Genomic DNA, 26,155 nt, shown 5'->3' on the forward strand with positions numbered 1-26,155 from the left:
TATGGTACTGGTACGTTTTGTCGTTATGATTTTTTACATTTGTGTAAACATTTTTTTTGCATTTAATTTGTAAAAATGAACAAATAAATCTTGAAATTGTATATTTTTCCCCTCGGGTGAATAATTCTTATAAAAGACAATGGTCACAATACTTTCATGTTTCAGCCTTATCAGTTTATTGATCTGATGATGATGCTGATGGTTGTAATGGTGATGAGGATGATGATGATGATGATGAGGATGATGGTGATAATGATAATGGTGATGATGATGATGGTTATGATGATGATGGTGATGATGATGATTATAATGATGGTGGTGATGGTGTTGACGAAGTTCATGATGGTGATGATAAGGAATCGATGGAGAATTCTTTCCACTTAATCATTCAAACCATTACACCAAAATTATATGATTAATAAAACCGCTTTCCTTCTTTCTTATCTCTTCACTAGGCATATGTGCCATACAATGCATGCATGGTGAGCGGCATCCGAAGAAATGTCGCTGCGTTTGTGATGAAGGATACAGCGGAGACCTCTGTCAGATACCAGACCCTACCTCGCCCCCTCCGCCCACCACACCCGTACCATGCGACCTTGACTGCGGAACCAATGGCACTCTCGATGACATGCTGTAAGTAGTATTTGTATTCGGGGGAGCATTTCATGAAACATGAATTCAGTGATTTTCACTGACAATTTTGGTGTTAGCCAATCAGATGCAAGGATTTCAGTAGATTGTGAAATAGTCGTGTGAAAATATTGACTTTCTGTTTCATGAAAATGCTCCTCTTTTTTCTTGTTATATTTAATCTTTTAGTTTTTATTCGTTATTAAGAACATACACTTGTGTGATGAAGCCAGGGATGAACTCACGACCTATCTATATTCATAGAGCAAGCACAGTACCACTGAGCCACCATATGTGCCATTAGTGGTCTAAAGTTTTTCTCATTTTGGCTCACTAGTACTTAGTCTAAAGCCAGAAGGTCTAATGACAATCTTGCCTAAACATCTCTCGTTTCCTTTTTAGGCAGAAAAAGTAGCAAAAGTTTGTTAGACTAAATGGAGAATAGACAAACTGGATAGTACTCCAACTGGTTATCATGCTAACAGGTTAATTGACGAAGTGGAGAGTAGACCAACTAGTTTTAAACAAAATTTAATTTTGCAATTACTAGTTAATTTGGTCAAGTGATTTATAGATCAAGCAAGCAGGAGTGAAACAAAGTATTCTGGAGTACGATTTTTTTTGTCTCCAAACATTCCTCAACTTACAATCAGTTGTTTGTTTTATACAAAATCAATATGGAAGACAATAGGTGGTTTCAGACCGCCTCGAAGTTCGTCAGTTCCAGGTATTCTCTGATCGGGAAATTTACCCCGATCAGAAAATACCAGGTATTTTGGTAATGTGAAAGCAAACTACGCGTAATTTCCCCGAAAGAAAATACCCGCTAAATAGTAGGTACTTGGCGAAATTACGAGAACTTTCGCGGGGATTTTTCCAAGGTCGCAGGTATTTTGGCGATGTGAAAGCAAATTACGGGAACTTTTAGCCCAGCGTGTCGTTGGGTGCGGCGCCGTGGGTGGCTGCTGGGCTAGTAGTTTTGAATCTCGCGCCTTGCCTGCTTATTAGACCATACTGCGCATGCTCCTAACTTCAGGAATTTATCCCGAAGTGTATGTTTTGGGGCGGTCTGAATGCAGGAATAATTAATGGGTATTTTTTAGCCTAAAAATGTTCTCGTAATTTAACGGGGATTCTTGTGATCGAGGCGGTTTGAAACCACCTAATTATGCGGTTTTGTAAGAAATGGAAGCGGTTATTGCTCCCATCTCGATAAACAATCTATTGTTTAAACAGATTATTTTGATGTGCTTGATATATTTGGCCTTCTGTATAAAAAGAACATTAATTAATTTTTGACTTCACGAGATGATGCAACAAGACTTGTTATTTCATTTCCATTTTGTTTATCTAACTCCACCATCAATTTTGTAATCCAGGCATATTTTGGGTGATTGTTTGCATTAAGTTTAGGGCCGTCGTCGCTGCTATTTGCGCAACTGTCCGCGGCACATCTGCCTCTGTTGCCAAATGGGAGACGGGGGCATGCATATATGCCGGTTGATTACCGGCTAATGAAATGGATGGTGTCATGTTGGTGTACGGTTATCTGATGGGAATTATCAATTTACCAGAGTCGAGTTTTGTTATTGGTTATATAAACATGACAAGGGGATGAAGGGATGGATGGAGGGAGAGAAGAATATAGTTATGAAGATGAGATACTAATGAAAGTGGCGATAGGAAGGAGGGAAGGAAAAGGGAAATTATTTTTACATTTAAGTAGTGACTTTCTACTTTCATAATAATAAAAGACAAGAAAGAAAAAGAATAAATGGAAAAAAAATGTATGGATGTATTTGATCTATCGGGTTAAACTATTGTGATTAATTTACATTCTTTTTTTCAAATTTTATTTGAAATAAGTGATGAAACTCCATCCCAGATCCAAATAACATACATTCATCTTCGAGAAAGCTGCTACAAACCTCGGGAAAATTTTGTAACCAATATCAAGGCAATGCCCTTATATTCATGATTTACTTTAGGGTGCGTTTATCCGCCACTTTTTTACCCTAGAATCATGATCTGAATCATGATTCAAATCATGATTCTGCAGAATCACGATTGCGTTTAGTCGAAATTGAATATAATCATGATTAGAATCACAAACATGAAACACGAAAAAAGGGGCGTTTGGAAAGACGTTTCTGCAGAATCACGTACGAAAATGTTCGAATAAACGATATCGTGATTACAATCATGATTCTATGACCTCACTGTTGTGTCGGGCTACTTTTGGTTTGGCTCTTGCCAAGCTCAAGGCGCTCTATATGCTCATTGTATGTACATGATTATGTACTACGCATGCATTTATTGTCATGTTCAAGTTCTGTGTTGGTCATCGCATCGTCCACTACTTTTCATTTTTTGGTCATGTCTTCAACTTCAAGTTCCAGTAAATTAATTAACTGGACAGACAATGATCCCAGTTGTTGTTGAGTATACAGTATCAATATTAAATTGGATCTGCGTTGAAATTCACTTCCGAACACCATTTTGGATAAACTAACAAGATGAATAGAAGCATATGGACTCTATATGATAGAAGTAAACAAAATGATGTATAGACTGAATTCTGGAAGCAAAAGATTTTTCGAGAGCCGAAATACGTGCGAAAAACTTCCTCTGTCAAACTGCGCACTAGTGATGCGCACTGGATTGGCCCGAATCTGAGGAGAAACAGCATTGGAATGAAGGTCGTCTAAACGCTGATTCTGTGATATTGTGATTCATGTTTGTGTTTTGAATCATGATTCAAATCATGATTCAAATCATGATTCTGGCTTGAGGTCGCATAAACGCAGCCTTAGTCTTGAAAATATTATTTTGTGTGTAAGAGATATCATTTTGATGCTGCAAACAATAACAACATAATTTTTGTATTTAATTGTGTTATTTAATGGGACAATACCTAGGCAAGTTTTATGAAGTGTTCTTGTATTTTCTTTCTCATTTTTTTCAGCTGTTTTTGTAACTGCAACCCTGGTTTCGAGGGTCAAACCTGTTCAGAAGTACTTCCGACGGGTCGCACGCCCCAGCCAATCAGCCCAGACAACTGCACGCTGGACTGCGGTGACCATGGCAACAGGGTCAGAGGTAGCTGTTCCTGCTTGTGTGACAAGGGTTTCAGTGGGACGACCTGTGAAAGTGAGTCCTCTTCCAGCGTCGTAGATGTCGGCGAAGATTCCGACATCAGTTCCAGCAGCAGCAGTGGCTACTCAGGTGCTTTTGAGTTAACGCTTGTGATTGGGTCATGTGACCGTATCATGTGACACAACAGCTTTCTAATCATGTGACTTGTGTGATCAGGATGTGCTTGCAAAACATATTTTATTCTTGACTCATTTGTTCAAATTATGTAAATTTATTTCTTCATTATCAAGTTGAAAACAAATGTTTTTAAATAAGACAGACAAAACATAACACCCCCTCCCCCCAAAAAAGTAAAAACAATGATTAATAAATAAATGAATGAATGAATAAAAGAGAGAGAAACGATTAAGTCTCTCAAACATGAGTTATTGGCCCGAATTCACAAAGGTTTATGCAGATTTCCTGTATAAATTATACTTATTTACCACGTATATTAAAAAATGTCCAATGCTGATATACGCTTTTGTAACAGTGCGCCAAATTGACGCTTGTTGCCATGAGTAAGTACACTATTTTGTTCATGAGTCCACTGTTTTGAATCAATGATTCCACTCTTCAAACACTGGACTCATGAATAAAAATAGCGTACATAACCATGGCAACAGGCATCAATTTTGCGCACTTTGACAAAAGCGCGCATCGGCATTGAAATTTGTTAATATACGCTGTAAATAAGCGTAATTTATACAGGAAATCTACATAAACCATGGGTTCAAACAATGGTTCTTAAAACCACCTTTTTTTTCCTTATCTAAAATGCCTGTATAAATCCATTATTATTCGGACTTAAATCCTTTTATGTACCATTGATCAGATATATTCAAACAGATAATTGAGTCAAGAAAATGTGATATGAATTGCATTTCACAAGCACACCTGATAAATAAAGTCATCTTGAAATTTCCACGTCGCCTAACCTTCAATGCTTTTGTTAATTATTTTTCACGACCACCCTTTTACACCTCCGCCCCCCTCGTATTAACATTCCACATTTCATGCACTCCAGTTCATTGTAACTTTCATTCACATTCATCACAAATCAATTTACTGTTCACACTAATTTAATTTCACCCTCAATTTGTCTCATTAGGGATACTTAATATCCCCATTTAATCAACATTCTGTTACTCACTGGAAACCTTTCATTGACTCCATGAATTAGCTCCAGATTCAGAAATGACTGAATAAATCTCATCGGTTCATTAAATGCTGCACATTAATCAAACTGAATTGGAACGTTAGGTCAATATATATTTGTCAAAGTCATTTCATTTATCTAACGCAATCAAATTAATGCCTTTGTCACAATAACATATTTCAACAATAACAAATCAGTCAATGAGCCACTTAAATTGCCTTTTAATGTTACCCAAACACAATATATTCATCTATCATGCTCCGACTCTCAGACATTAATGAAATGCTCATATATCACCCTGTCAAATTCTAGCTATTTAGACTAATTTCTTCTTTTCTGGTATCTATAAAATTGCTAGTCTTCTTTAAAACTTGTGTCACATGACTAAATTCAGCCAATCACATGACTAAATTGAGCCAATCACGAAGCAGTGTTAACCCAAAAGTAACGAAATAGTCAATGCTGTTGGCTAAAGTGATTATTGTGTGCACTTAATAACTAAAAATAATAGATGATGATTCCATTAAAGAAAAATAATAATAACGAAATAGAATAGATGTTCATTCCATACAAATTGTCACCATTTTCACAGTGTCTCACGAGGTCATGATGAAATGAAAAATCTGAAAATTGTATGTTAACTAGAATGTGGAATTTCTATTATCTCAAAATTTCAGTCTATAATGCTTTCATTTGATTCCTTCAATGTTCTACTATCGTGGTTTAAAATTTGATTTTAATCTCTGTAAACACATTCATCTTAAAAGTTATATTTTTCTGGCAAACTTCTCCTAGGTAGTTTGTGAAAATGGTGACAAAATGTACTCACATGTTTGTGTTGATTTAATTTCAAGAATCATTTTTATTTGAAAGTTTATATTACTATTATTTCTTCATGTCTGCTATTATTATTTATCCTTTGTGTCCTTGATGACTCATAACTGAAAATATTTCAGGTTAATTTCAGGTTGAGCTGTAGAGTGTTCAAAGAAAGGAGAGTGTGTTTCATTTGAGTAATTGCTCAGTTTCTAATGAAAATCAACAAATGTTTACTTGTATTAGACCTCGCCAAATAGAACGTGAACATTTTGTGCCTTAGAATCAAAGATGACAAGGTCATTTTTGTACCGAGGATTATTTTGCATCTCCAACGGAGAGAAAGGGCGAAAAAGGTAGAAAGGGAATTTTCTACAATTAAAGTTCAGGCTGGCATTGCAATGAACTACGTGAGCAAAATACTATGACTCACAGACTCCCACTTAAACATCATTAAAAGGAATAGACTTTAATATTGACATCTAAATTGAGAAGTTTAAAGGGCATTTCCAGCTCCCGTTCAGTGCCGACGTAATTAGTATCAAGCAGTGATAACAAGGAACCCACTATGTTTCTCAGCGATACTGATTTAACTATAAACAGCAAAGTACCATGTACATGAAAATGTGTCAGAATCAACAGCAAATATTCTTAAGGTGAATGTACAATGAAATACTGTACTTCACTTGCATCTTAAGTGGCCATTCCACTATCACGATTTGAAACCCCGATCATTAGATCGGCGGAGAGCGGGATAGGAATCGGTCAAAATCGGGAGCAGCGTAATGACAAAGTTGATCAAGACGGGGTAACAACGGGCATTTTATTTAGATCGGCGTGATCCGCTAATTTTTTAAAACATTTTCAACATTTCATGGGGATCTTTATCATCAGAAAACGCCCATTTAGAATCGTGGGGGAAGCGGGAAAAGCGTGAGCAACACGGTGCGCTGTCGTGGGATGAGCATAATCAGGTCTTTACTTGTGTACTAACAGCGGCACGTGGACGTAATGAATCCCCCATTTCCTTTGGAAAACTTATGTTACAGCAAATTAATTTTCGCTGACTCCTGGTAAAATGGTTCATTTTCCCCTGATCATGCCTGATCTGGGGTTTCTTAAATCGTAGCCAAATCAGCATAGTGGAGTGGGCTTTATAGACGAATTCGACTTCAGAGCACTGTAACTAATGACAGCCATAACCGGGGAACTTGTAAAAACAAAAGCACTTTCATGTACTAGTATTCTGCAATGAGCTAGAATTGGTCTTATGCAGGTGTAGATCTGCAGTTCTGAGGGGGTACAGGAGGTTTGTGCACCCCCCCCCCCCCGCAAAACTGTATACTTTTTTTAATTGGAGATGTGCCCCTGGCCTCCCCTCCTCCCTGATGAGAGGCAAATATTCTTGGGGGACAGTAAAAACCTTTTTGTCCATTTCCTTTGAACCTCCCCCCCCCCCCCATTTGAAATCTTTGATACGCCCATAGCATAGTGACAAATTCTGTCAGATTGACATTGATAAATGCAATAAGAGTGAAGAATTAGTATTTTTTTTTAAATTCACCCCACCCCCTTATGAAATCCTAGATACGCCCATAGCACAGTGACAAATTCTGTCAGATTAACATTGATAAATGCAATAAGAGTGAAGAATTAGTATTTTTTTAAAATTCACCCCACCCCCCTTATGAAATCCTAGATACGCCCATAGCATAGTGACAAATTCTGTCAGATTAACATTGATAAATGCAATAAGAGTGAAGAATTAGTTTTTTTTTTTAAATTCACCCCACCCCCCTTATGAAATCCTAGATACGCCCATAGCATAGTGACAAATTCAGTCCGATTGATCCTGATAAATGCAATATGAGTGAAGAATGAGTACTTTAAAACTTTACCCCACCCCCTTTATGAAATCCTAGATACGCCCATAGCATGGTGACAAATTCTGTCAGATCGTGGAGGTAGAAGTCAGATTGACATTGATAAATGCAATGTGCGTGAAGAATGGAGTATACAATGTAGATCATATGTCCGCGTTGTTGTGTAATATCCATCTTTGCATGATGGTATGTGAGGCATTCTCGACATGCTGTGTGTATATAAGTCGTATGACGTATTAGACAGTCAAGTATATATAGAAGCACACGTGCATGTGGGGTTACATCACAGTGTGTGGATATCTGGTATTATAGAGGGGAAGTTGAAAAGTAAACAAATATTTGTATTTCATCTTTTACATATCAATGTGTCAATAGCTATGATATCTATGATAAACATAAAAATTAACTTAATTATTAAATCAAGCTTTCTTTCATGAGGTAAACCTGTACAATTTAGTATTATTCAACCATAGCAAAACAATCATTTTGTATTTTTTTATGGTCCAAACCATGTCAAATGCCATTAAAAAGTATAAAATAATCGAAAGTATTTATTAAAGTCTAACAATATCATTTTGAAGGTGTTTGTAGATCAGTTTTAAGGACTAAGAACCAAAAGGCAAAGGGTTGATGTCTTACAGCAACAGGCATATCCTTAGGCAAGCCATTAATCATGAATTTGTCTCTCCCCATCAAGGTCAAGTTAATTTGTATCTTGCAAATTGCAATAATGTATTTTTTGATATATTAGTGTATTATCTGCTGCACTCATGTTCTATGGCAATACATCAATTTTCATTTGCCACCCTACACCCGGGTGAATAATGAATAATGGGTATTTTGCAAGAATTTTTTTTCTTGAGATGGTATAGTGCTTTTTTCAGTTGGTGGTAAAGAAGACAATGAGAATGAAGTCATTTGGAAGAGCTTGGATATAATGATTAACATTTTTTTTTTTGCTTTTTAATAGTATTGCCTTCTTTATTCAAATATTTGATATTTTCCATGTGCATTTTTAACTTTTCAGTCATTTTCAGTGGGTTTGTGTTTTCAAGCGCAGAAATCGTCTCTGGCACCACTGACTCTGGTGCTATAGATTTTACTATTGTAAAATTCCTCTCTATTCATTAGACTTTTCTTATTACCTGATAGGAGTGCACATAATCTTTTATATCGCCCTTTCCTACATGTACGTATCGAACCTCGTGGCAAAGAGGAGAACGGGTAGAGAGGGATGTTTATTGAGTTTAATCTTTCATAAATGACTCACAAAAGTACCCCTGATCAATACAAGTCCTTCAATTACAATTATGTGATTGCAATCGCATTCATATTCCAACTTCATTTGATCTGTTACCATGGAAACGTTCTCTCATGAGAAATTTGAAATATACTTTACCTATCACTGCTGGGAGAAATCGAGTCCATGTTTGATGCAGGTGAATAGTATGGATATTGCATGCTCAACTATCATTTCTTCAAGGGGGAAGTTCAACCCTGACATTAGGTTGGTTTTAATCAAAGTCAAATAATAAGAGATGCATGAAAATTGAGAATTTTTGTGAAAACACATCAGAGAAAAACAGAAAATTATTGATTTTCAAGCCGTCGATTTGTGACATTCCTCCGCATGTCAGTTGATCTAAATTCCAATTAGATCTAAATTCCATTTAGTGCCATATATTGGAAATTGAAAATAACTTTACCCTTGCATTGAATATTCAATCAGGCACATTTATATGATACATTCTTTCGTGAAAAGATCATTTTATATTTAATTTACCAAGTAATGGAATTTAAATTACATGAAAAATGGGGAACTTCTCACATGTCACAAACTTAAAACTTTGAAAAGAGAGGCTTTTTTAAGGATATTTCATCATGGCTGGGTGGTGAGAGGAACAAGACTATCCTCTCTCATTTATTAAAGCTGCTGGCCAAAATTCGAAATTCCAGGGGTGGAGGCATGTCCCACCCCCCTTCCATCAGCTCCGATTGCTGAGTTGCCCCCCCCCCCCCTATTACGCAGGTGTGTTCAACTTGCAAATTAATTCAATGGAGAATCTGTTCCCCTTACGATTTTTATCAGCAATGTGCAGTTATATCAAGAGGAATAGGTACACAAAAATATTGGGTGCTTTTACACCTTCCCATCGGTAACAATACTGGGCATTTTTTATAGGGAATCATTCCCCTATCACTAAGTGTAAGGTATTTTGCAAGTGTGAAAGCAAGTACTCACCTATAGTACATGTAGCCTAGATGGAAAATCCCAGTTAAATAGTAGGTACTTTTCCAATACAAGAACTTTCATTGGGATTTCTAAAAGGTTACAGTGCAAGGCAAGAAGAATCTGCATCTTTTGTAGCAAGTTCATGATAGAACTTAATCTGCTTGAGGCAGGTGATAATCTGCGAAATAAACCCCCACTGCAGCACTTTCCCCATTTGGCAAGGCATTTATCTACATTTGCCACTCTCCACCCAGGTGTATGGGTACCCTGTAGGAAGGAATTCCTTGAATAATCAAGCACCTGAGCAAGATAGCTGTGTTAAAACTGGGATAATAACATGCAGTGCTTAGAAACATTGTATCAAGTGCTGTAAAGGTTGTGTATTATTATCATTATGTTGGGTCTCAGAAGATTCTTATAATTTACAGATATTTTCCCTTGTGGCAGGTGTGAATATGCGTATTGGCACTTCCCGGTGACGTCAAATTCTAATCATCATTCATATCTAGTCATACCGGTCATTGTGATAGCTATCTTGGAAATCAAATGAGGAGAAAAGCTAGGTCAAAATCATTTGTGCATCTCCTTTTTTTTTTTTTGGGGGGGGGGTTCTTGTGAATAAAAGCAAGTTGAGTCATCCGTTTCACAACATTTGCTTTTATACACTGTATCGTCAGTTGAGACTGATTCAGGAGGGTGTTATTGCAGCTGAAAGATGTTCCGTTGAGTACCAGAACGGCACTATTGTTGTACAAAGTCAATGGTAATAGAGCCCTTCTGGTTCTCAATGGAATATAATCTGATGGTATGGCTTTATCTGACAAGCTCACTCAGTTTATCTTTCTTTTATGGTGACCATTTTCCTGTTATGGACTTTGATATCACAAAAAGACACAAATCCTAGTTTTTATTTTTTTGTATGTAAAATGTAATGTGTCTTAACATTTTTGTGTTTTGAATTATGTCATTTCTTATTTTTTTTCAACTAATGCTTGGTTTTGTGTACAATTTACATTATTTGATTCTCTCCTTATCGAAACTGTGGTAGCCAAGTTCACCATGAAGGCCAGCAGAAGTATTTCTTTGTCACTTGACTTTTAGCCTGTTTCAATACACTCAATGGCATAGCAAACTGGGAATTTCATATGTCACTTTAAGCGAAGACGCCGCCGATTCTAAATTGAGGCATACGAATGGGCACCTCTCCGGCTTTTAGCAGACACCGTCTTAAGTTGCAATTCTTGCCTGCCTGTTGCCGAGTGGTCTGTAGTGGTGGTGATCAGTGCCCAGTGACTCAAAGCTCTGCAATTGATCTTATAGTTGATTTGTATGAGTGATTACATGTAGTAATCCATGTAATTATTCATAAAGATCGCTCCTACAATTGATCGCAAAGCTTTGTGTGGCCGGGGGACCATCTTTATCCTCTGACTCCGTTCTGTTTGCTTTGTTTTAGATGACGATGTGGCGTCGTGTCTGGAAGGGACGTACTGCTTCAACGGAGGGACATGCGAAACCATTCCAAATACAGACGGTCAATCGGGGAATGCTCCAACGCCAACTTGCTCGTAAGTTTACACTTGGTCTTGATTGGAAAGTGCTCTGTACCTTTAACCCATATTTACTCATTTGATGTCTCATTCTGCAAAGAGACCAGGGGGGTTTTACACAAAGATTTAAGTATGACTTAGAGTCGCGCTTAATGCCTAGTTGCGTGCGATATAAAAGGCATGACTGCAATGGTCAGATCATGCTAAGAGGACGCGCACTATTGCGTATTGATCAATAAGATTGCGCGTTGCATATCATGTATGCATCGGCATTTAAAGGGATCGTTTAACTTTGTGAGCAGCTGATTAAAAAAATTCTCAAACTGGGTTGAAACGTGCGTATGAGTGCCTGTATTTGTCCTCAAAAACCCTGAAACAGACCACAATATAGGATGAAAAACTCTAATTTAGATACAAGTAGCAATTTATTAGCCTGAATTTGAGAACCGTCTAGTAGACGGGTTCAGCTTATGACCAGTTTTCTCCAATTCAAAAAGTCTGTTGGCTATTTTGACTGCCTTCTGTTGTGTGTATCTCCTATACACACACTATTAGCTGCACTGTACATTCAGTGTATACCTTGTACACACTGTATGTAGGTCATGATGTGTTCATCTAGAATTAATGTGTTGTGGGCACAGATTCCCTGTATACACATAGTCATTGAAACCAACTCCCAATTATTTCAAACTTTGGTTTACATCTCCAAGGTTTTAAAATTGATCCTGTAAATATAATACTTTGAAACTTTGGGGATGGTATTTTTACACTATAAGCCTAATGTTTAGCCCATTTTCAGGAACCAAAAGGAGAATTTTTTTAAATCAGAACAAAGTGAAATGATCACTTTAAGTGCGACTTAAGTCATACTTGAATCTTTGTGAAACATCCCCCTGGACCCAGTGACACATAGCGTAGTCATCAATCGTATGGTTGATTTGTACACTTTATAGCACGTAATGATCAATGCTATCAGTCATAGGAATCAGTCGTAAAGAATAGAGGTCCAAGCTACTACAATCCTTGAATCTGATTGGCTGAGAAAGAAATTAGTGAAGAGCGTTGCCAAGATGCTTAATGACACCCCCCCACCAATGTTTCAATGTTTCATGGTGTTCCTAAATGAGGTGACCATAAATGATTGCAAAACGAAGGGATGTTCTAGTTCAAGCAATTGGAAGAAATAAAGAGCAGTTATAGAGCGATTTGGAGAAATGTTAGTATTTTGTTTTAAATTGTGAATTAATTCATTGTCGATATTGATCATTTTTATATTCATGTAAAACAACACAAACAGAAAAGTTTTTGGAGAATGATATAAGTGATTAGAGAAAATTCATGGTCATCACTCGCATAGTTCTACAAGATTTTAGGGGCTGGGTATTGAAAATCGTAGACTGTTTAGAAACATTTGGAAGTGAGCAAAGCAAGCGAGCAAAAGTATTTATAATTTTCAAATTTTGAAGTGAATTTGACATTTTATAAAGGCAAATTAACCCAATAATGAAGGAAATCAAATAAAAATACAGATGTTTATGAAATATCATGAAACAGCATCCAAAAATGCTACTTTTCTTATTTTTTTAGGGGGATTTGTGTTTATATGGCAATGCTATATCAGTATTCAATTAGATCACCACCGCAGAAGTTTAATTACTGATTCATTCCATTCTCCCCATCGCTAAAGCCTTGGAAGGAAATTGGAAAAGAGAAAGGCATATTGACATTCATTGACGACTGTTAGCTAGCTTGTCAGTTTGGTCTATCGATTAGTGAAAGTTCATTGGTGGGTACCATACTCTCAAAATGAAGACTGATGGCGGGAAAGTAGGGAGACGACCACTCAGAGAAATCAATGAACTTGAGTCACAAAAAGGACCTTTCGAGAGAGAGACCCAGAATTAGTTTAATATGCGGTTGTGTCTATGTTCTAAGCGCTCAATTATTTGTAGATTAAAAGAAAGCTCTGTATGTTTTAAAATTTATATGAACTTTTGTCACAAAAAGGACATCCTTCCGAGAGAAACCTAGAGTTAGTTTAAGCTTGTGGTTGTGTCTATGCTAAAAGTGATCGGTTAACATTTGTAGATTGATAGAAAGTTAGTATGTTTAAAAATTGATACAAACTTGAGTCACAAAAAGGACCTCCTTTTGAAAGAAACTCAGAACTTAATCTGTGCTTGTGTCTGTATGCTTAATGTGATTGGTTAACATTTGGAGATTAAAGAAACGCTCATTTGATTGATTGATTTTATTTTATTTATATGTATATTGTCAACATTACAAACATTTGTCACTAGTATAATCACAAGGATAATATACATACATGAAAGGATCATCATAAGCTGTAAGAGCTTGAGAGCGATGTCCAAAATATATTTATACATAAATTATACAATAGCTAAAAGAATACAATCAATGATGCAAGCATCAAATTAAAGAACAGAATTAGAATTAGAGAGAAAGGGTGAAGGGGTGGAAAAAAATGACATTGATTTGACATTTAGAAATTGATATGAACTCTATTTACAAAAAGGACCCCATTTCAAGAGAAACCTAGAATTTGTTTCATCTCAGTTTGTGTCTATGCTTTATAAAATGATTGGTCAATACTTTAGATTAAAAGAAAGCTCATTCAAGTATTGTTATGAATTGGAGTATCAAAAAGGACCTCCTTTCGAGAGAATCCTATAATTAGTTTAATCTGCGAGTGTGTCTATGGATGCTTCAAGTAATCGGTTAAAGGAGAATGAAACTCTTGGAGCAAGTTAGCTTTTGTGAAAGCAGAAAAATCAAAGAATAAGATCAACAAAAGTTTGAGTAAAATAGGACTAGCAATAGAAGAGTTATGAGCATTTGAATGTCGAGATCACTAATGCTATGGAGATCCTCCCATTGGCAATGCGACCAAGATCTATGATGTCACAGATGAACAACTCTCCCCTTTTGGACACTGAAAATATACCCCAAAACATCTCTTTTTGCTCATTCTAATCATATGACAAACGATTCATCAATGATATAATTTTGTGAAACCTCTGTACTTGTCCTCTCATATAAAGAGAACACCTCACCTTGTGATAGACTCTATAAAAGTGAGAATATAAGTGAAATAAGTACTAAAGTAATGAGGGAGTTGTACGTGTGTGACATCACAGATCTTGGTCGCATTGCCAATGGGAAGATCTACATGGCATTAGTGATCTCAATATTCTAATGCTCATAACTTTCTTATTATTCATTCAATCTTCCTCAAACTTTCAACAATATGTTTCTTTGATTTTTCTCTTTGATATGGATTCAGCTGGTTTCAAGGGTTTCATTCTCCTTTAACATTTGCAGATTAAAAGAATTAAAACTCATTTTGATATTTATCAATTAATGTATGACATCAATGGTTTCATCAAATACTGTGCAAGATCAAGGGTAGCATTCACAGAAATGGTGAAATATAAATGCTATATTATGCATGATTTTGCCCTTTGTGCTTCCAAAATCTGTATGTTCATTGGAAATGTTGATCTCAAAAACAGAGTTTTGAAGTTGAGTGTCATATTGAAGTTGATACAATATTAGAAAGAGAGCAACCATTTTTTAAACCAAACATGTTTGAAAATGTTCAATTCAGTTACAAAGAAAGGTTGAACATGAACACACCATGATGAGAGAGACAGAGAGTAGTCTGCAGGCACAGATCCTTGGGTTCCATAATTTGCATAGTGCGTAGTGCAGAGTCTGACGTAGTGAGACTAGATTCACAATGTACTGTGGCTGGCTCTTCCAAGGTCTTACTTGACACAGACAGAGCCTTTGGCATCTAGTCTTCTCTCTAGACATGTTGTAATTGGTTAAAGTGTCAGATATGAGTCTTTCAATTTGTTAGTGTGTTGGACTTGGAACAGAATCAAATTCCGGTCCTGCCAATGAGAAAATGATTATTCCCAGGGATTTGGGAGGGAGGAGTAAACAAGCACAAATCTTTATCTGATTAATGACATATGTTTTCAATCAGGGGCAGCACCCACTCGGGGGGGGGGGTGTCCCCTGCCACCCCCCCCCCTCCCCTACACCTATGGTCCTGCCCCTGATAATGAACCAACCCCTAATTGTAAAAAGTTTGTGAATAAATTACTACTTACTGCCGCTACTTCAGAATAGCATCAAATCATTTCATGATTTTAGATTCAAGATTCAACATTTATTAAAACCATACAATGAAAAATTTAAAAATATGATGAGAAGTCCTCCAAAAATTCATTTTGCCCAATTCATCATGGCCCCCCCCCCCCCCCCCCCCCCCCCCGGGCTGGCACTGAGCAGCTCTTTTCCCAATAGGGTAGTAGCATTCTCCATCTTTTAACGTCATTTGGTCTGACGTGGCCGGGGTTTGAACTCCCGACCTCTCGGTTGTGAGATGGACGCTCTACCAACTGAGCCACCACACCAATTGCAGCTTGACAGCTGCATTGGCAAGTGTTCTCACAGCAAAATAAAAATACACATCAAATACAAATATGCAAACTGACAACAAAGCAAGAAATGATAAAAAACAGTTTGCATATATAATCAAATTTTAAATATTATGGTATGATGCTAATTCATGTTAACGGTTTCTTTGATATTTCATTCATTTTTCCTAGTTGTCCGTATGGTTTTACTGGTGATCTGTGCGAGGTAGAGGTAAGATGTCCTGATCTTGACTGTGGTCCTAATGGAAACCTATCTCCCGATGATTGTTCCTGCGTCTGCCAGGATAAGTACTCGGGACCAATGTGCGAAGGTGAGGAATGACGTAACGATAAGTATTGGCTGTGTTTCACAAATGACTGTGCTTGTTTATTATAATGATAATAGTCATAGCGGGGCAATTCCATAAAATATGTACATCCGACCCCCTATATGTAGGACCTTCATAAGTTTTTATGTCTCTGATTTCTGATTCTTTTGACAGTCTGTAATGCTCTCAAGTGACCATGACTTGGTCAGTTTATGAAGTAGAGTGAGACTTGAGAAAAATGGGGGTCGGACGTACAAAAAGGTTGATCATTTTATGGAATTTCCCAGCGGTATATTTACCCAGGGTAACCACTTCAGTTCCGAAAACTGTTCTCCCAGCGGGCCCTGCTATTATTATTACCCCGGCTTTAGCTGGGCTGCCTTGGCGCTAAGCATCCAAGGAATTGATCCTGCCGGGTACCCATTCACCTCACCTGGGTCGAGTGCAGCACAGTGTGGATAAATTTCTTGCTGAAGGAAAACACGCCATGGCTAGGAATCGAACCCGCGACCCTCTCTTTGAAAGGCAAGAGTCAGAACCACTAGACCACGACGTGCCAACCCGTGGTGGGCACCTATCTCTTACATTAAGAACAGTTTCAAGCACTCTACAAATAGCTCTATGCTACAATTATAGTGCAGCATCATTTCCCTGGCTCTAGCAGAGCAGCTGTTGTGCACTTCTGAGTTTCTCTGAAATTATTCATGCAAGGCCCCCGTTTACCTCACCTGAGTTGAGTGCAGCTAAACACGAATACATTTTCAATTGTCATAACTAATAAGATTATCCTGTATTCAAGTTTGAATATAAATGCATCATAATCCATAGTTTTTAATAGACTTTTAATAGACTGAGTACTTTTTCCTGCATGGTTGCTATTTGTTAGGGGAAAAATATAGGTACACTATATACAAAATTTGTAAAGTATAGGATACTTATACTTAAAAAAAGAGAATAATGAATCAAAAACAATAGAAATTAAAAGGTTAAAACAGAAAAAAAATGTAATAAAAGTGTTTGCAACTACATAAATTACCTGTACCCACTCATGTTTGTGTATATCCTTCATGAATTTGTATGGATAGATAAATTTGTGTTCAGAAAGTATGAAGTCTATCAGATTGTATCCATTTAAAAGGAGTATGGGTGGATAGATTAGGATATTGCAGGACAAAATCAGGATTCCATGAATTTATGCCATGATGACAGATGTAAACAACCTAATTAAGGACATCTCCAATTTTCTCTCGGAAGTGTTTTTATGACCAGCACTCTTTCAGATAGGAAAAAGCACATTCCTACCCAAATGGAGAAAGGAAATTTATTTTATTACAATTCTTCCTTGTAATCAACTTTCATTTCTGTCTCGTCTTGAATTAAAGTGATGATGCAGGATTAAATTGCAATTTGCACTCTCAAGCTGACGTATTCAAAATTTTGTTTAAAAATTTGTTTTAATTTTGAAATTCATAAATAGCTCTGTCTTATTTCTAAGAATATATGTATATGAGTTTATATTAAATTTGTATGTAAAAGAATTTGGTGTCCCGATGCAAAACTGGGAATTACAGAATAAAGTCAACCATCACTTGATTATCAAGATACCACTGTGTTTTGTATATAATTGATCCGCTGATGAAATTTAAAGGAGCAGATCTACTTGAACACAATCAGTTTTACAATTTCACAGTTTTATATTGGTTCAACATAAAGCGGCAGTGAACATAATAATAATAATAATGGTGGCTACTTATATAGCGCACAGGTCCACCTTTCGGTGCTCATGGCGCTTCAAGGAAAATAAACACAAAACACAACAACAATAGAAAACAAAAAAGAATAGAATTTGAATTCTCCTGAATAAACACAATATTAAACTGCTAACGGGAGATTAAATAAGTTTTCAACTGGGACTTGAATGCTTCTGTTGATGAAATTTGGCGTAATTGGATAGGCAGTTGATTCCATAGCTTTGGTCCTATAACAGAGAATGCATGGTCCCCCCATTTGTGTTTTGTTCTGGGTGTCTGGAGCAATAGAGAATCAGATGATGAGCAAAGACTACGTGAAGGCTGATATTTTGAGATAGAGCTGCTGAGATACATGTATGTGGGGAAGAGAGAATAAATTGAATGATGTATTAGTAAAAGAATTTTGAAGGTGATTCTTTTACCAACAGGCAGCCAATGAGAGTAAATTAAACCATGTATGTGACCGACCACCCCAAAACCACCAATAAATCGCCGGGTAAGGTTCTCTCTAAATAGCCAAATTAGTAATTTAGTCTCCAAAAACCAAAAATTATAAAAATAGCTTATCTGAAAGAGCAATTCTTCTTCTTCATACTGTAAAAATTTAAAGTCGTGAAGTTGAATAAAAGAAAAGATACAGCAGTTTCTTGGACACTACTTTTTCGGACTGCTCGCAAGTTTCACTGAGATTACACAGTATGCACATCTCACGCTTGAGTGAACCCCACACTTCAAACCTTGTTTTCTCCTTATTTTTTAAGCTCTTGCTGAATTTCCTCAGCATTCAATCGAAAACTTGTAATGGTTATTGTTGGTCAATTTTAACATGTTATATATCATTTTAAAGCTTAGGAAATGAATTATCAAACTCAATAAAGATCTCAATATTCGTTTGGGTCGACTTTTTGTTTGCAGGTCACATATGTACACAAATTTGTTGACTTGCAAGGCTTTCAGAATTACGGAATAAAGTAGATAACAATTCAAACCTTACATCTGCTTAAAATACCCTGATATTTCTTTATCCCCTGATGGAGTTAAGGTAGTAGGTCTACTTGCACACAGTCAATAGTTTTACAGTTTTATATTATTTCAACAGAAAGCAGCAGTGCACATGAGAGAAAAACGTGCCTGAAGTGTACATGAGAGAAAAATAAACCATGTATGTACACAAATTTGGTGACTTGCAAGGCTGTTGGAATTACAGAATACAGTAGATAACCGGTCAAACCTCATTTGTGCATGAAGATACTCTCGTGTCTTATCCCCTCCTTGAGAGATCTTGTGTTTCCGTGGTTATCAGACCTCAATCAGAATGACCGCAAATAACCCTTCACGGGTAATCGTTTGCCGAAAGATCAATCTATCTCGTCGTTCCATGGCTACAAAGCCACTGACTGAATAGGAAATAGCCGCAGTGATTTGTACTGTATCGTTATAAGTGCACTCTAAAAACGCAAAAAGTGGAAAGGATGGAAATGGTCAAAAACAGAGGAGTGACTTTGTTTTCATTATTTTGTAAAAACCCTGTCGCTTCTCAGCGCTTTCGAGGTCTTTTTTGTCCTTTCCACCTTTTTATTTTTTTAAGTGTACCAGCTGGGTGATATTCTGCAAACAAAGACTCACATTTGACACTTTAACCAATTATACCATGTCTAGAGTGAAGACTAGATGCCAAACTCTTATGTCTGTGTCTTGGAGCCAGCCACAGTACTACATAGTGAATCTAGTCTCACTACTTCAGACTCTGCATTATGCACTATGCAATTTGCGAAAACCAAGGGTCTGTACATTGAGACTACTTGTAGCTGGGTGTTGCATGATGGGGTATGATAATACTTTACAATTATTAATTGCAAGTTTTGGTACATGGATTGCCATAGAACAAGGACCTGAGAAATATAATTGCTGTTCCTGGAGTCTCAAAAGGTGTCGGAAAATTTTTTGCCATCCCTAGCGATTTTGAATTTCTTCAAAGTTCCTCATATTTGGCAATGGTGACACAGCACATAAATAAAACATTGTTTTTTAATTCAATCGGACAAATTGGTATGATTGTCATTATGTTGAATGTAAGCAGGAACGTGGGTTATGTTTTAGTTGTTTGTTAACAATGTAACAAATGAGTGGTTAGCGGGCATTACCCATCATGCCGTGGGTGGTTATCGGTCATCCATCACGATCGCCATGGTGATGACGCATCAGATGTTTAGGTATCTCTTCCAATCCATGCTATGTATCATCCGGTAGCACGCTGGAGGGGACATGGGGAGGATGAGGAGCGGACGGATACTGACGATTTCTTTTTATCTAAGGATGCATTCAAACAGCCTGTTCTTTTGGCCTAGAATCACGTTTTGAAACGTGTTCAGAGGGAAAATGTGGTTGTTTTCATTCGAATAGTTATTGCTGCGAATGAGAAAGACACCACTATTGCAGAAATAATCACAAAACAGTCAAAGCTGCTTTATAAGTAACCACCTGCACAGAAAGAACATCTGTCTAATAATTTTATTTATCTTGAATAATTTTCCTCATTGAACACAAGCCTCAAGAACCTGGTGGGTGTTTCATAAAGCTGTTCGTAAGATAAGAGCGACTTTAAGAACGACTGGTGATCCTTTCTTTTGGTAAATGGTATGCACCATTGACGATGTTTTAGCGCGTAAGAAAGGATCACCAGTCGTTCTTAAAGTCGCTCTTAACTTACGAACAGCTTTATGAAACACCCACCTGTTCATAAAGATCACTTTCGCTGTCCCCCTTTTGTGGTCCTTTGATACAGGAGGCCGTTTCATAAAGCTGTTCGTAAGTTAAGAGCGACTTCAAGAACGACTGGTGATCCTTTCTTGCGCGCTAAATCATCGTCAATGGTGTGTATCATTTACAACAAGAAAGGATCACCAGTCATTCTTAAAGTCGCTCTTAACTTACGAACAGCTTTATGAAACACCCGCCTGGTCTCACTGTATTATGAACAATTGTAATGTGCCGGTATCTATCATGATTTTTTGCTTGTGGCATAGTAAAAAAGGAAAGAGAAAATGAAATATAACAATAAAACAACAGTTATAATTTTGAAATTATCATATTAGTAAATTATCATTGCACTGCTCAAGCTACATGTAGAATTGAAGAAAAAAAATTAATGAACAATTGTTTAAATGCTCTTTCACTGAAAAAAGCATTATGGATTACATACGTGAATTGTAATACCTTTTGGTGTTTTGAGGTGGCACAAAATATGTGTGAACGCAGCTGTAATACTGTACATAGGAGAGATCAGTGTAGCGTTTATCCCTACAGGTTTTTCTTTGACACTTGTAAACTGATTTTTATTGATGTGTGGTAGTAAACACATCTCGGTTAAAAATCTTGGTTGATTGCATTAATAGGGACATTTACACAAAGAAATAAATGCATTTTGATCACAATTCTGATTTCATATAAAAGGAAAATTGCTACTTGCAAAATGTTTTTAGTGAGTACAGCATTGAAGCTGCAGTTTTCATCATAAAGATTTCTATAATTTTAGGAGTGTTAGCTTTGGTGCTTTGTATTCCTAGATTTAATGCCACAGTCACTGACACTGGAACAGATTGGAGACTGCCCGATTACGGTATATTACATTTTTTCTGATAACACCGTCATGGCGCTATAGCTTAGTCGGTAGAGCGGAGGTTTCGGATTCCGGTGACCCGGGTTTAATTCCCACCTGGTGCGCTAATGCCCTTTGGAAGGCATTAATCCTCATTACCAGGTCCCCCGGAGAGTTCCTTAAGCCGTCGGTCCTCTGGTTGCTTGCTCACAAGCATTTGTTTATGTAGTCAGGTAAAAAAATCACCATTTGCCGTTGGTCTATTTGTTGATTTGTCTGTATCATTTGTTAAAATTGTGTATTTTCTAAGTAAATCATACCGTTAATATTTGAAGTATGCATACATGTATGTTGTAGTTTTGCTCTATCCTGTATATATTTTTTTTGGGGGGGCGGGTTGTTTGCTTTCGACTTATTATCTTTGATTTGCCATAAAATCTGTATTTATTTTGTTTTTCTTTGCAGTTTTGAGTGACAACCATACGATTCCTTGCAGTGATAAGTACCTCAACTACTGTTTAAACGGAGGGACGTGCCATCAACTCGTGGGGATTAAGAAACCAACGTGCAAGTACGTCACTCTAACAAACAAACCAAACACTTTCAAAATTCTCAAATTATCCCTTTTTCTTCCAAAGCTTAGGCATCAAACATGTTTATCATTCACCATCATGCGATATCATGAAAGAAATTAAGACTGCATGTGAATTAAAACCATTCATTTTAACAGGTTTTTCTCCCTCCCTCCCTCCCTCCATGATGCAGCTATCTACCCTAGATATCAACATGGTAGAGTCCTGATCGCATGTCCTTCTCCCATTGGCCCGATGCATGTAGTGGGCTTGAATGTGGGAGTGCTGATACAATTACTAGTGCATGTGCAATCATAGCCGATCATAATCATGACAAATAAATCCACCATCCTATCCTAACTCTGCTTTCATCATCATCACCTTTTTTAAAACATTTACTCCCCCAAATGACCATGTGACAGTTAAAATATGAGGTCTCTGCAGGATTTGGAAGACATTAAAGCACCTTTGCTTTATTTTGCTTATGAGTTGCTCATGAAACTCGAAGCCCTTTGCTCATCTAGAGTACATTGCTCTGCCGTGATGCTCATGACATGATTATGTATTGATGGGACTGTGATAAGCATCTGTCATCACACATGGCGCCAACTTCCTTCAATTTTCATCCAAATTGGAAGAAAAGTCCAAATGGCCAAAACTTCGACATTGAAAAATTCTTTTGCCTGTCCGAGGCATATTTGTACACCTGCTTTCACTTCTGCAACACATTATGATATTCTTTCTTTTTTAATAGAGGCTCTTTGAAATGCATTAAAGAAGGTAAAATCCTTGATGTACATGTACTAGGGGGGGGGGGGTAGTGCCCCCTCAAAGATTATTATAAATAAATGAATAAATAATAATTATAAAAACACTGATAATAATTAGATAACTATATAAAAACAGATACAAAAAATTAAGAATAAATTAAAGAAGATAAGAATGATATGTTTTTAAATAAATGATGGTGAGAAAAATGATGATTATAGTTATAGAAACTATAACGGTGTTAATGATAATGCTCATAATATTCTCTTTTATTACTATCAATTACTTTTTCAATATCGGAATTTCCATTAAATGTTCTCGAATGTCTGGCTGATTTGACTCTATTACATTATCAACAGTAAATAAAAGATTCATTTCACTTTTTTTCCAAACAAATTTGAAACAAAATAAAAGGCAACTGGAAGTAAGTCTTGTAATGTTAGCAACTGAATATTCGGCCTAATTGTTCCGATTGCTAAAGACTCGTAAAGTGAAGCCTAGAATAGAAAGGGGGTGTTCCTTAGATTCACAGATATATGGATTGCATTACCTCATCCTTCCATTAGCAAGTTCAAAGTGAAACACCTGTCTTACGTTGCCATGGTAACTGAACCTTTTTCAAGGGGAAGTTCTCATGTAGCCAGGCAATTACCAGGGATTTGAGTTACAGCATTTTTTATAGGAATGGTGGAAAGGTAAAAAATAAGAAGACCCCATAGGATTGGGTTGATTGGACGGAAAAGAGGATTGTGAGGTTTTTCATTTGTTTCATATTCGAAATGAGGTGACAGATGCACGAAAAAAGGGAATTGGTATGTCATGTCATATTCAGTTAGGTGTTGATTACTGACCTTCAAATTCTCAGTTTGTGATATTTCTTAATTTATGAATTAGGTTTAGGTTTTCAAACATTAAATGAGTGTCCAGAGGAGATGGGGGCAGAGATATAGAAAGAATGAGAGAACAGGAGAGAGGGAGAGGGAGGAGAGAGGGGTGAAAGGGGAGATAGAGAAAAGGAAGAGTTGGGCAAAGAGATTTAAAGGGGCAGGGTGGAAAGTGGGATAAACAGAAGATAGAATGAAAGAGACAAAAGTAGAAAAGAGATGCAGGAAGAAAGGGAAGGTGTAATAAACAGAGACAGAGAGAGAAAGTCAGAGATAGAGTCAACGAGAAATGGAGAGAGAGGCAGTGGGGCAGATATCTGACTGGCAGAGAGGGATAGAGGATGAGGGTAGAGAGAAGTGAGAGAGTGATAAAAAGAGAAGACATACATACAGAAGACAGAGACGGATAGAAAGTCAAATATGGAGAGAGATGCAAAGAGAGAGGGGATGGGGCAGACAGTAACAGAGTGACGGAAAGAGTGGGACACACAGAGATATAGAGGGGGACAGAGATGGACAGATGTAGGGATAGTAAGAGAGAGATATAGTAAGATAGAGACAGTCAACGGGAAGAGAGATGAGGGTGGTAGGGGTTGATAGAAAACAGCTACAAATTTTTGTAATGAATGGGGAAGGAAATGACAAGCAAGGAGAAAATGACAGTCATCATACATACAATTTTACCTGTTCATCCTTCGTCTAGTAGGTAGATCAGTATATAAGTTTGAGCAAATCAAAAGGAGATCAGAGAGAGAAATGAAGAAATCAGGCTCTAGCAGAGAGCAATAAGCTCTGAAGCCTATTTCTTGAAAGTTATGAATGCTCTAGAATTGGGGGAGGGGGTGCATGGGGGCTTGGGTGATTCGCCCCCCAAATCAATTAAAAAAGCCCCAGTAACTCACTAATTTGTTGAAAAAGAAACACAGGAAAAAAGTCCCCCCCCAAAAAAAAAAAAAAAAATGATAGATGAATAAATAAATAAATATATATAAAATGAAATAATTTTTTTAGAGTGGTAATTATTAATCCTTTGCCTCATGTCTACATGTAGTTATGGAGGAAGAAGAGTTGATAAGAGATGCTTTTATATCGTTTTTAAAGTATAGACAAAAAGACACAAAATCATAAAGCAATTATTTTTATTAATTTTAGAGAGAAAAGATAAAAGAGAGATGGTGGCCAAAATTGTGTGGAAGAGGTAAGGATATGTTAAGGAGGTAGAGACAGAAAATGTGAGGTTCACTGACACCCCAAATTGGGCATGACATCATTTCCCCCAAATCTTCACCCCACCCCCCCCCCCCCCCATCCCTTTGATATGTTTTTGATCAGGAAAAATCACCTTTTTTATACCATGGATCAAGTACTACTAAAAATTGGAAGACTATCAGATACATTTATTTCTACACAACCCGGCCTATCAGCATAGCATTTTTTTTGGGGGGGTGGGAATGGAGGAAGCAGAAACTAAGGAGATAGAGAATAAAAGAGAGAGATAGAGAAAGAGAATGTCAAAGGCTTACACAGACAAATGAATGAATGTATCACATGATAAATGGATGTATATAGAAATGTCGCCGATCAGCCGAAGACGTAACACAGGAGTCGACAAATGAAAACGTCTAAGAATAACCGAGCTATTGAAAAATGGGACACCTAACAGATATGAGTCATGTACTATCATCACAGCACCCACAGTGATTGGAAGGAAATAGAGAACGATGATGAGCTCGGGATTTGATAGATGGAAAGGAAAACAAAGTGTTACATTAGGGTGCGTTCATACCCACCGAATGATGAACAAAATACTGGTATTTCCTTATTGGGGAATCTACCCAGAAAATCAAGGTTATCTTGTCAGTGTCGAATCAAATTGCTCGTAGCGAATTCATTGGCGGTACAAGTTCTTTGTTATTTTTTCAAAATTAAAAATTTTGCCAGGATTTCTTTAAAGTCACAAAGATTATTTTAATATAGCCTTAAAAAACGGACATACTGAAGCTTTCGATGTGCACTCAGAGTAAAAGCACATGAATCACCAGAACTGTAGTATTCTAGCAAATTAAGAGAACTTAAGTTATATAATAGAAATAGAATTGTCATAATTTGTATAAGAATGAAAGAGTCTTCTTGCTCTCTGATAATGGTAACTTGATACTTTCTGACATGTGGGAATGCAGAAATTATCAGGTATTTGTATGCCTGAACCAAGTTTTCTAAATTTTCCAGATATTTTTTTTTTATCTCGCAAGTGTGAAAGTGCCTCTTTGTGAATCGCTATGTCAGGATAACAGAAGGTGGTCTGAAAGAAATTGGTAGGGGAGAGCCGATGAGGACAGGAATTTAGTGCAGTGTCCATAGAGATTATCTTTTCTGTTGTGTTTTCATTCTGTTAA

The 26,155-nt window shown here is 36.9% G+C and overlaps 1 protein-coding gene across 3 annotated transcripts in view; it reads left to right on the top strand.

Annotated features, from left to right (window-relative positions):
• The first annotated feature begins 450 nt into the window (after positions 1–450).
• The window catches only part of LOC129281592 (protein eyes shut-like), a 48,039-nt gene continuing 22,334 nt past the window's right edge, over positions 451–26,155 (top strand). For 2 of the 3 annotated variants that reach the window (XM_064112979.1, XM_064112980.1), the window contains exons 1-5: positions 451–636; positions 3,599–3,858; positions 11,316–11,427; positions 16,050–16,189; positions 22,001–22,106. In XM_064112979.1, coding sequence (XP_063969049.1) covers positions 476–636; positions 3,599–3,858; positions 11,316–11,427; positions 16,050–16,189; positions 22,001–22,106 — 779 coding nt within the window. In that variant the 5' untranslated portion in view covers positions 451–475. The remainder of the gene's footprint in view (positions 637–3,598; positions 3,859–11,315; positions 11,428–16,049; positions 16,190–22,000; positions 22,107–26,155) is intronic. The other variant, XM_064112981.1, reaches the window with a different exon arrangement.

Source organism: Lytechinus pictus, chromosome 18, assembly GCF_037042905.1.
Source record: "Lytechinus pictus isolate F3 Inbred chromosome 18, Lp3.0, whole genome shotgun sequence".
Lineage (NCBI taxonomy): Eukaryota > Metazoa > Echinodermata > Echinoidea > Temnopleuroida > Toxopneustidae > Lytechinus > Lytechinus pictus.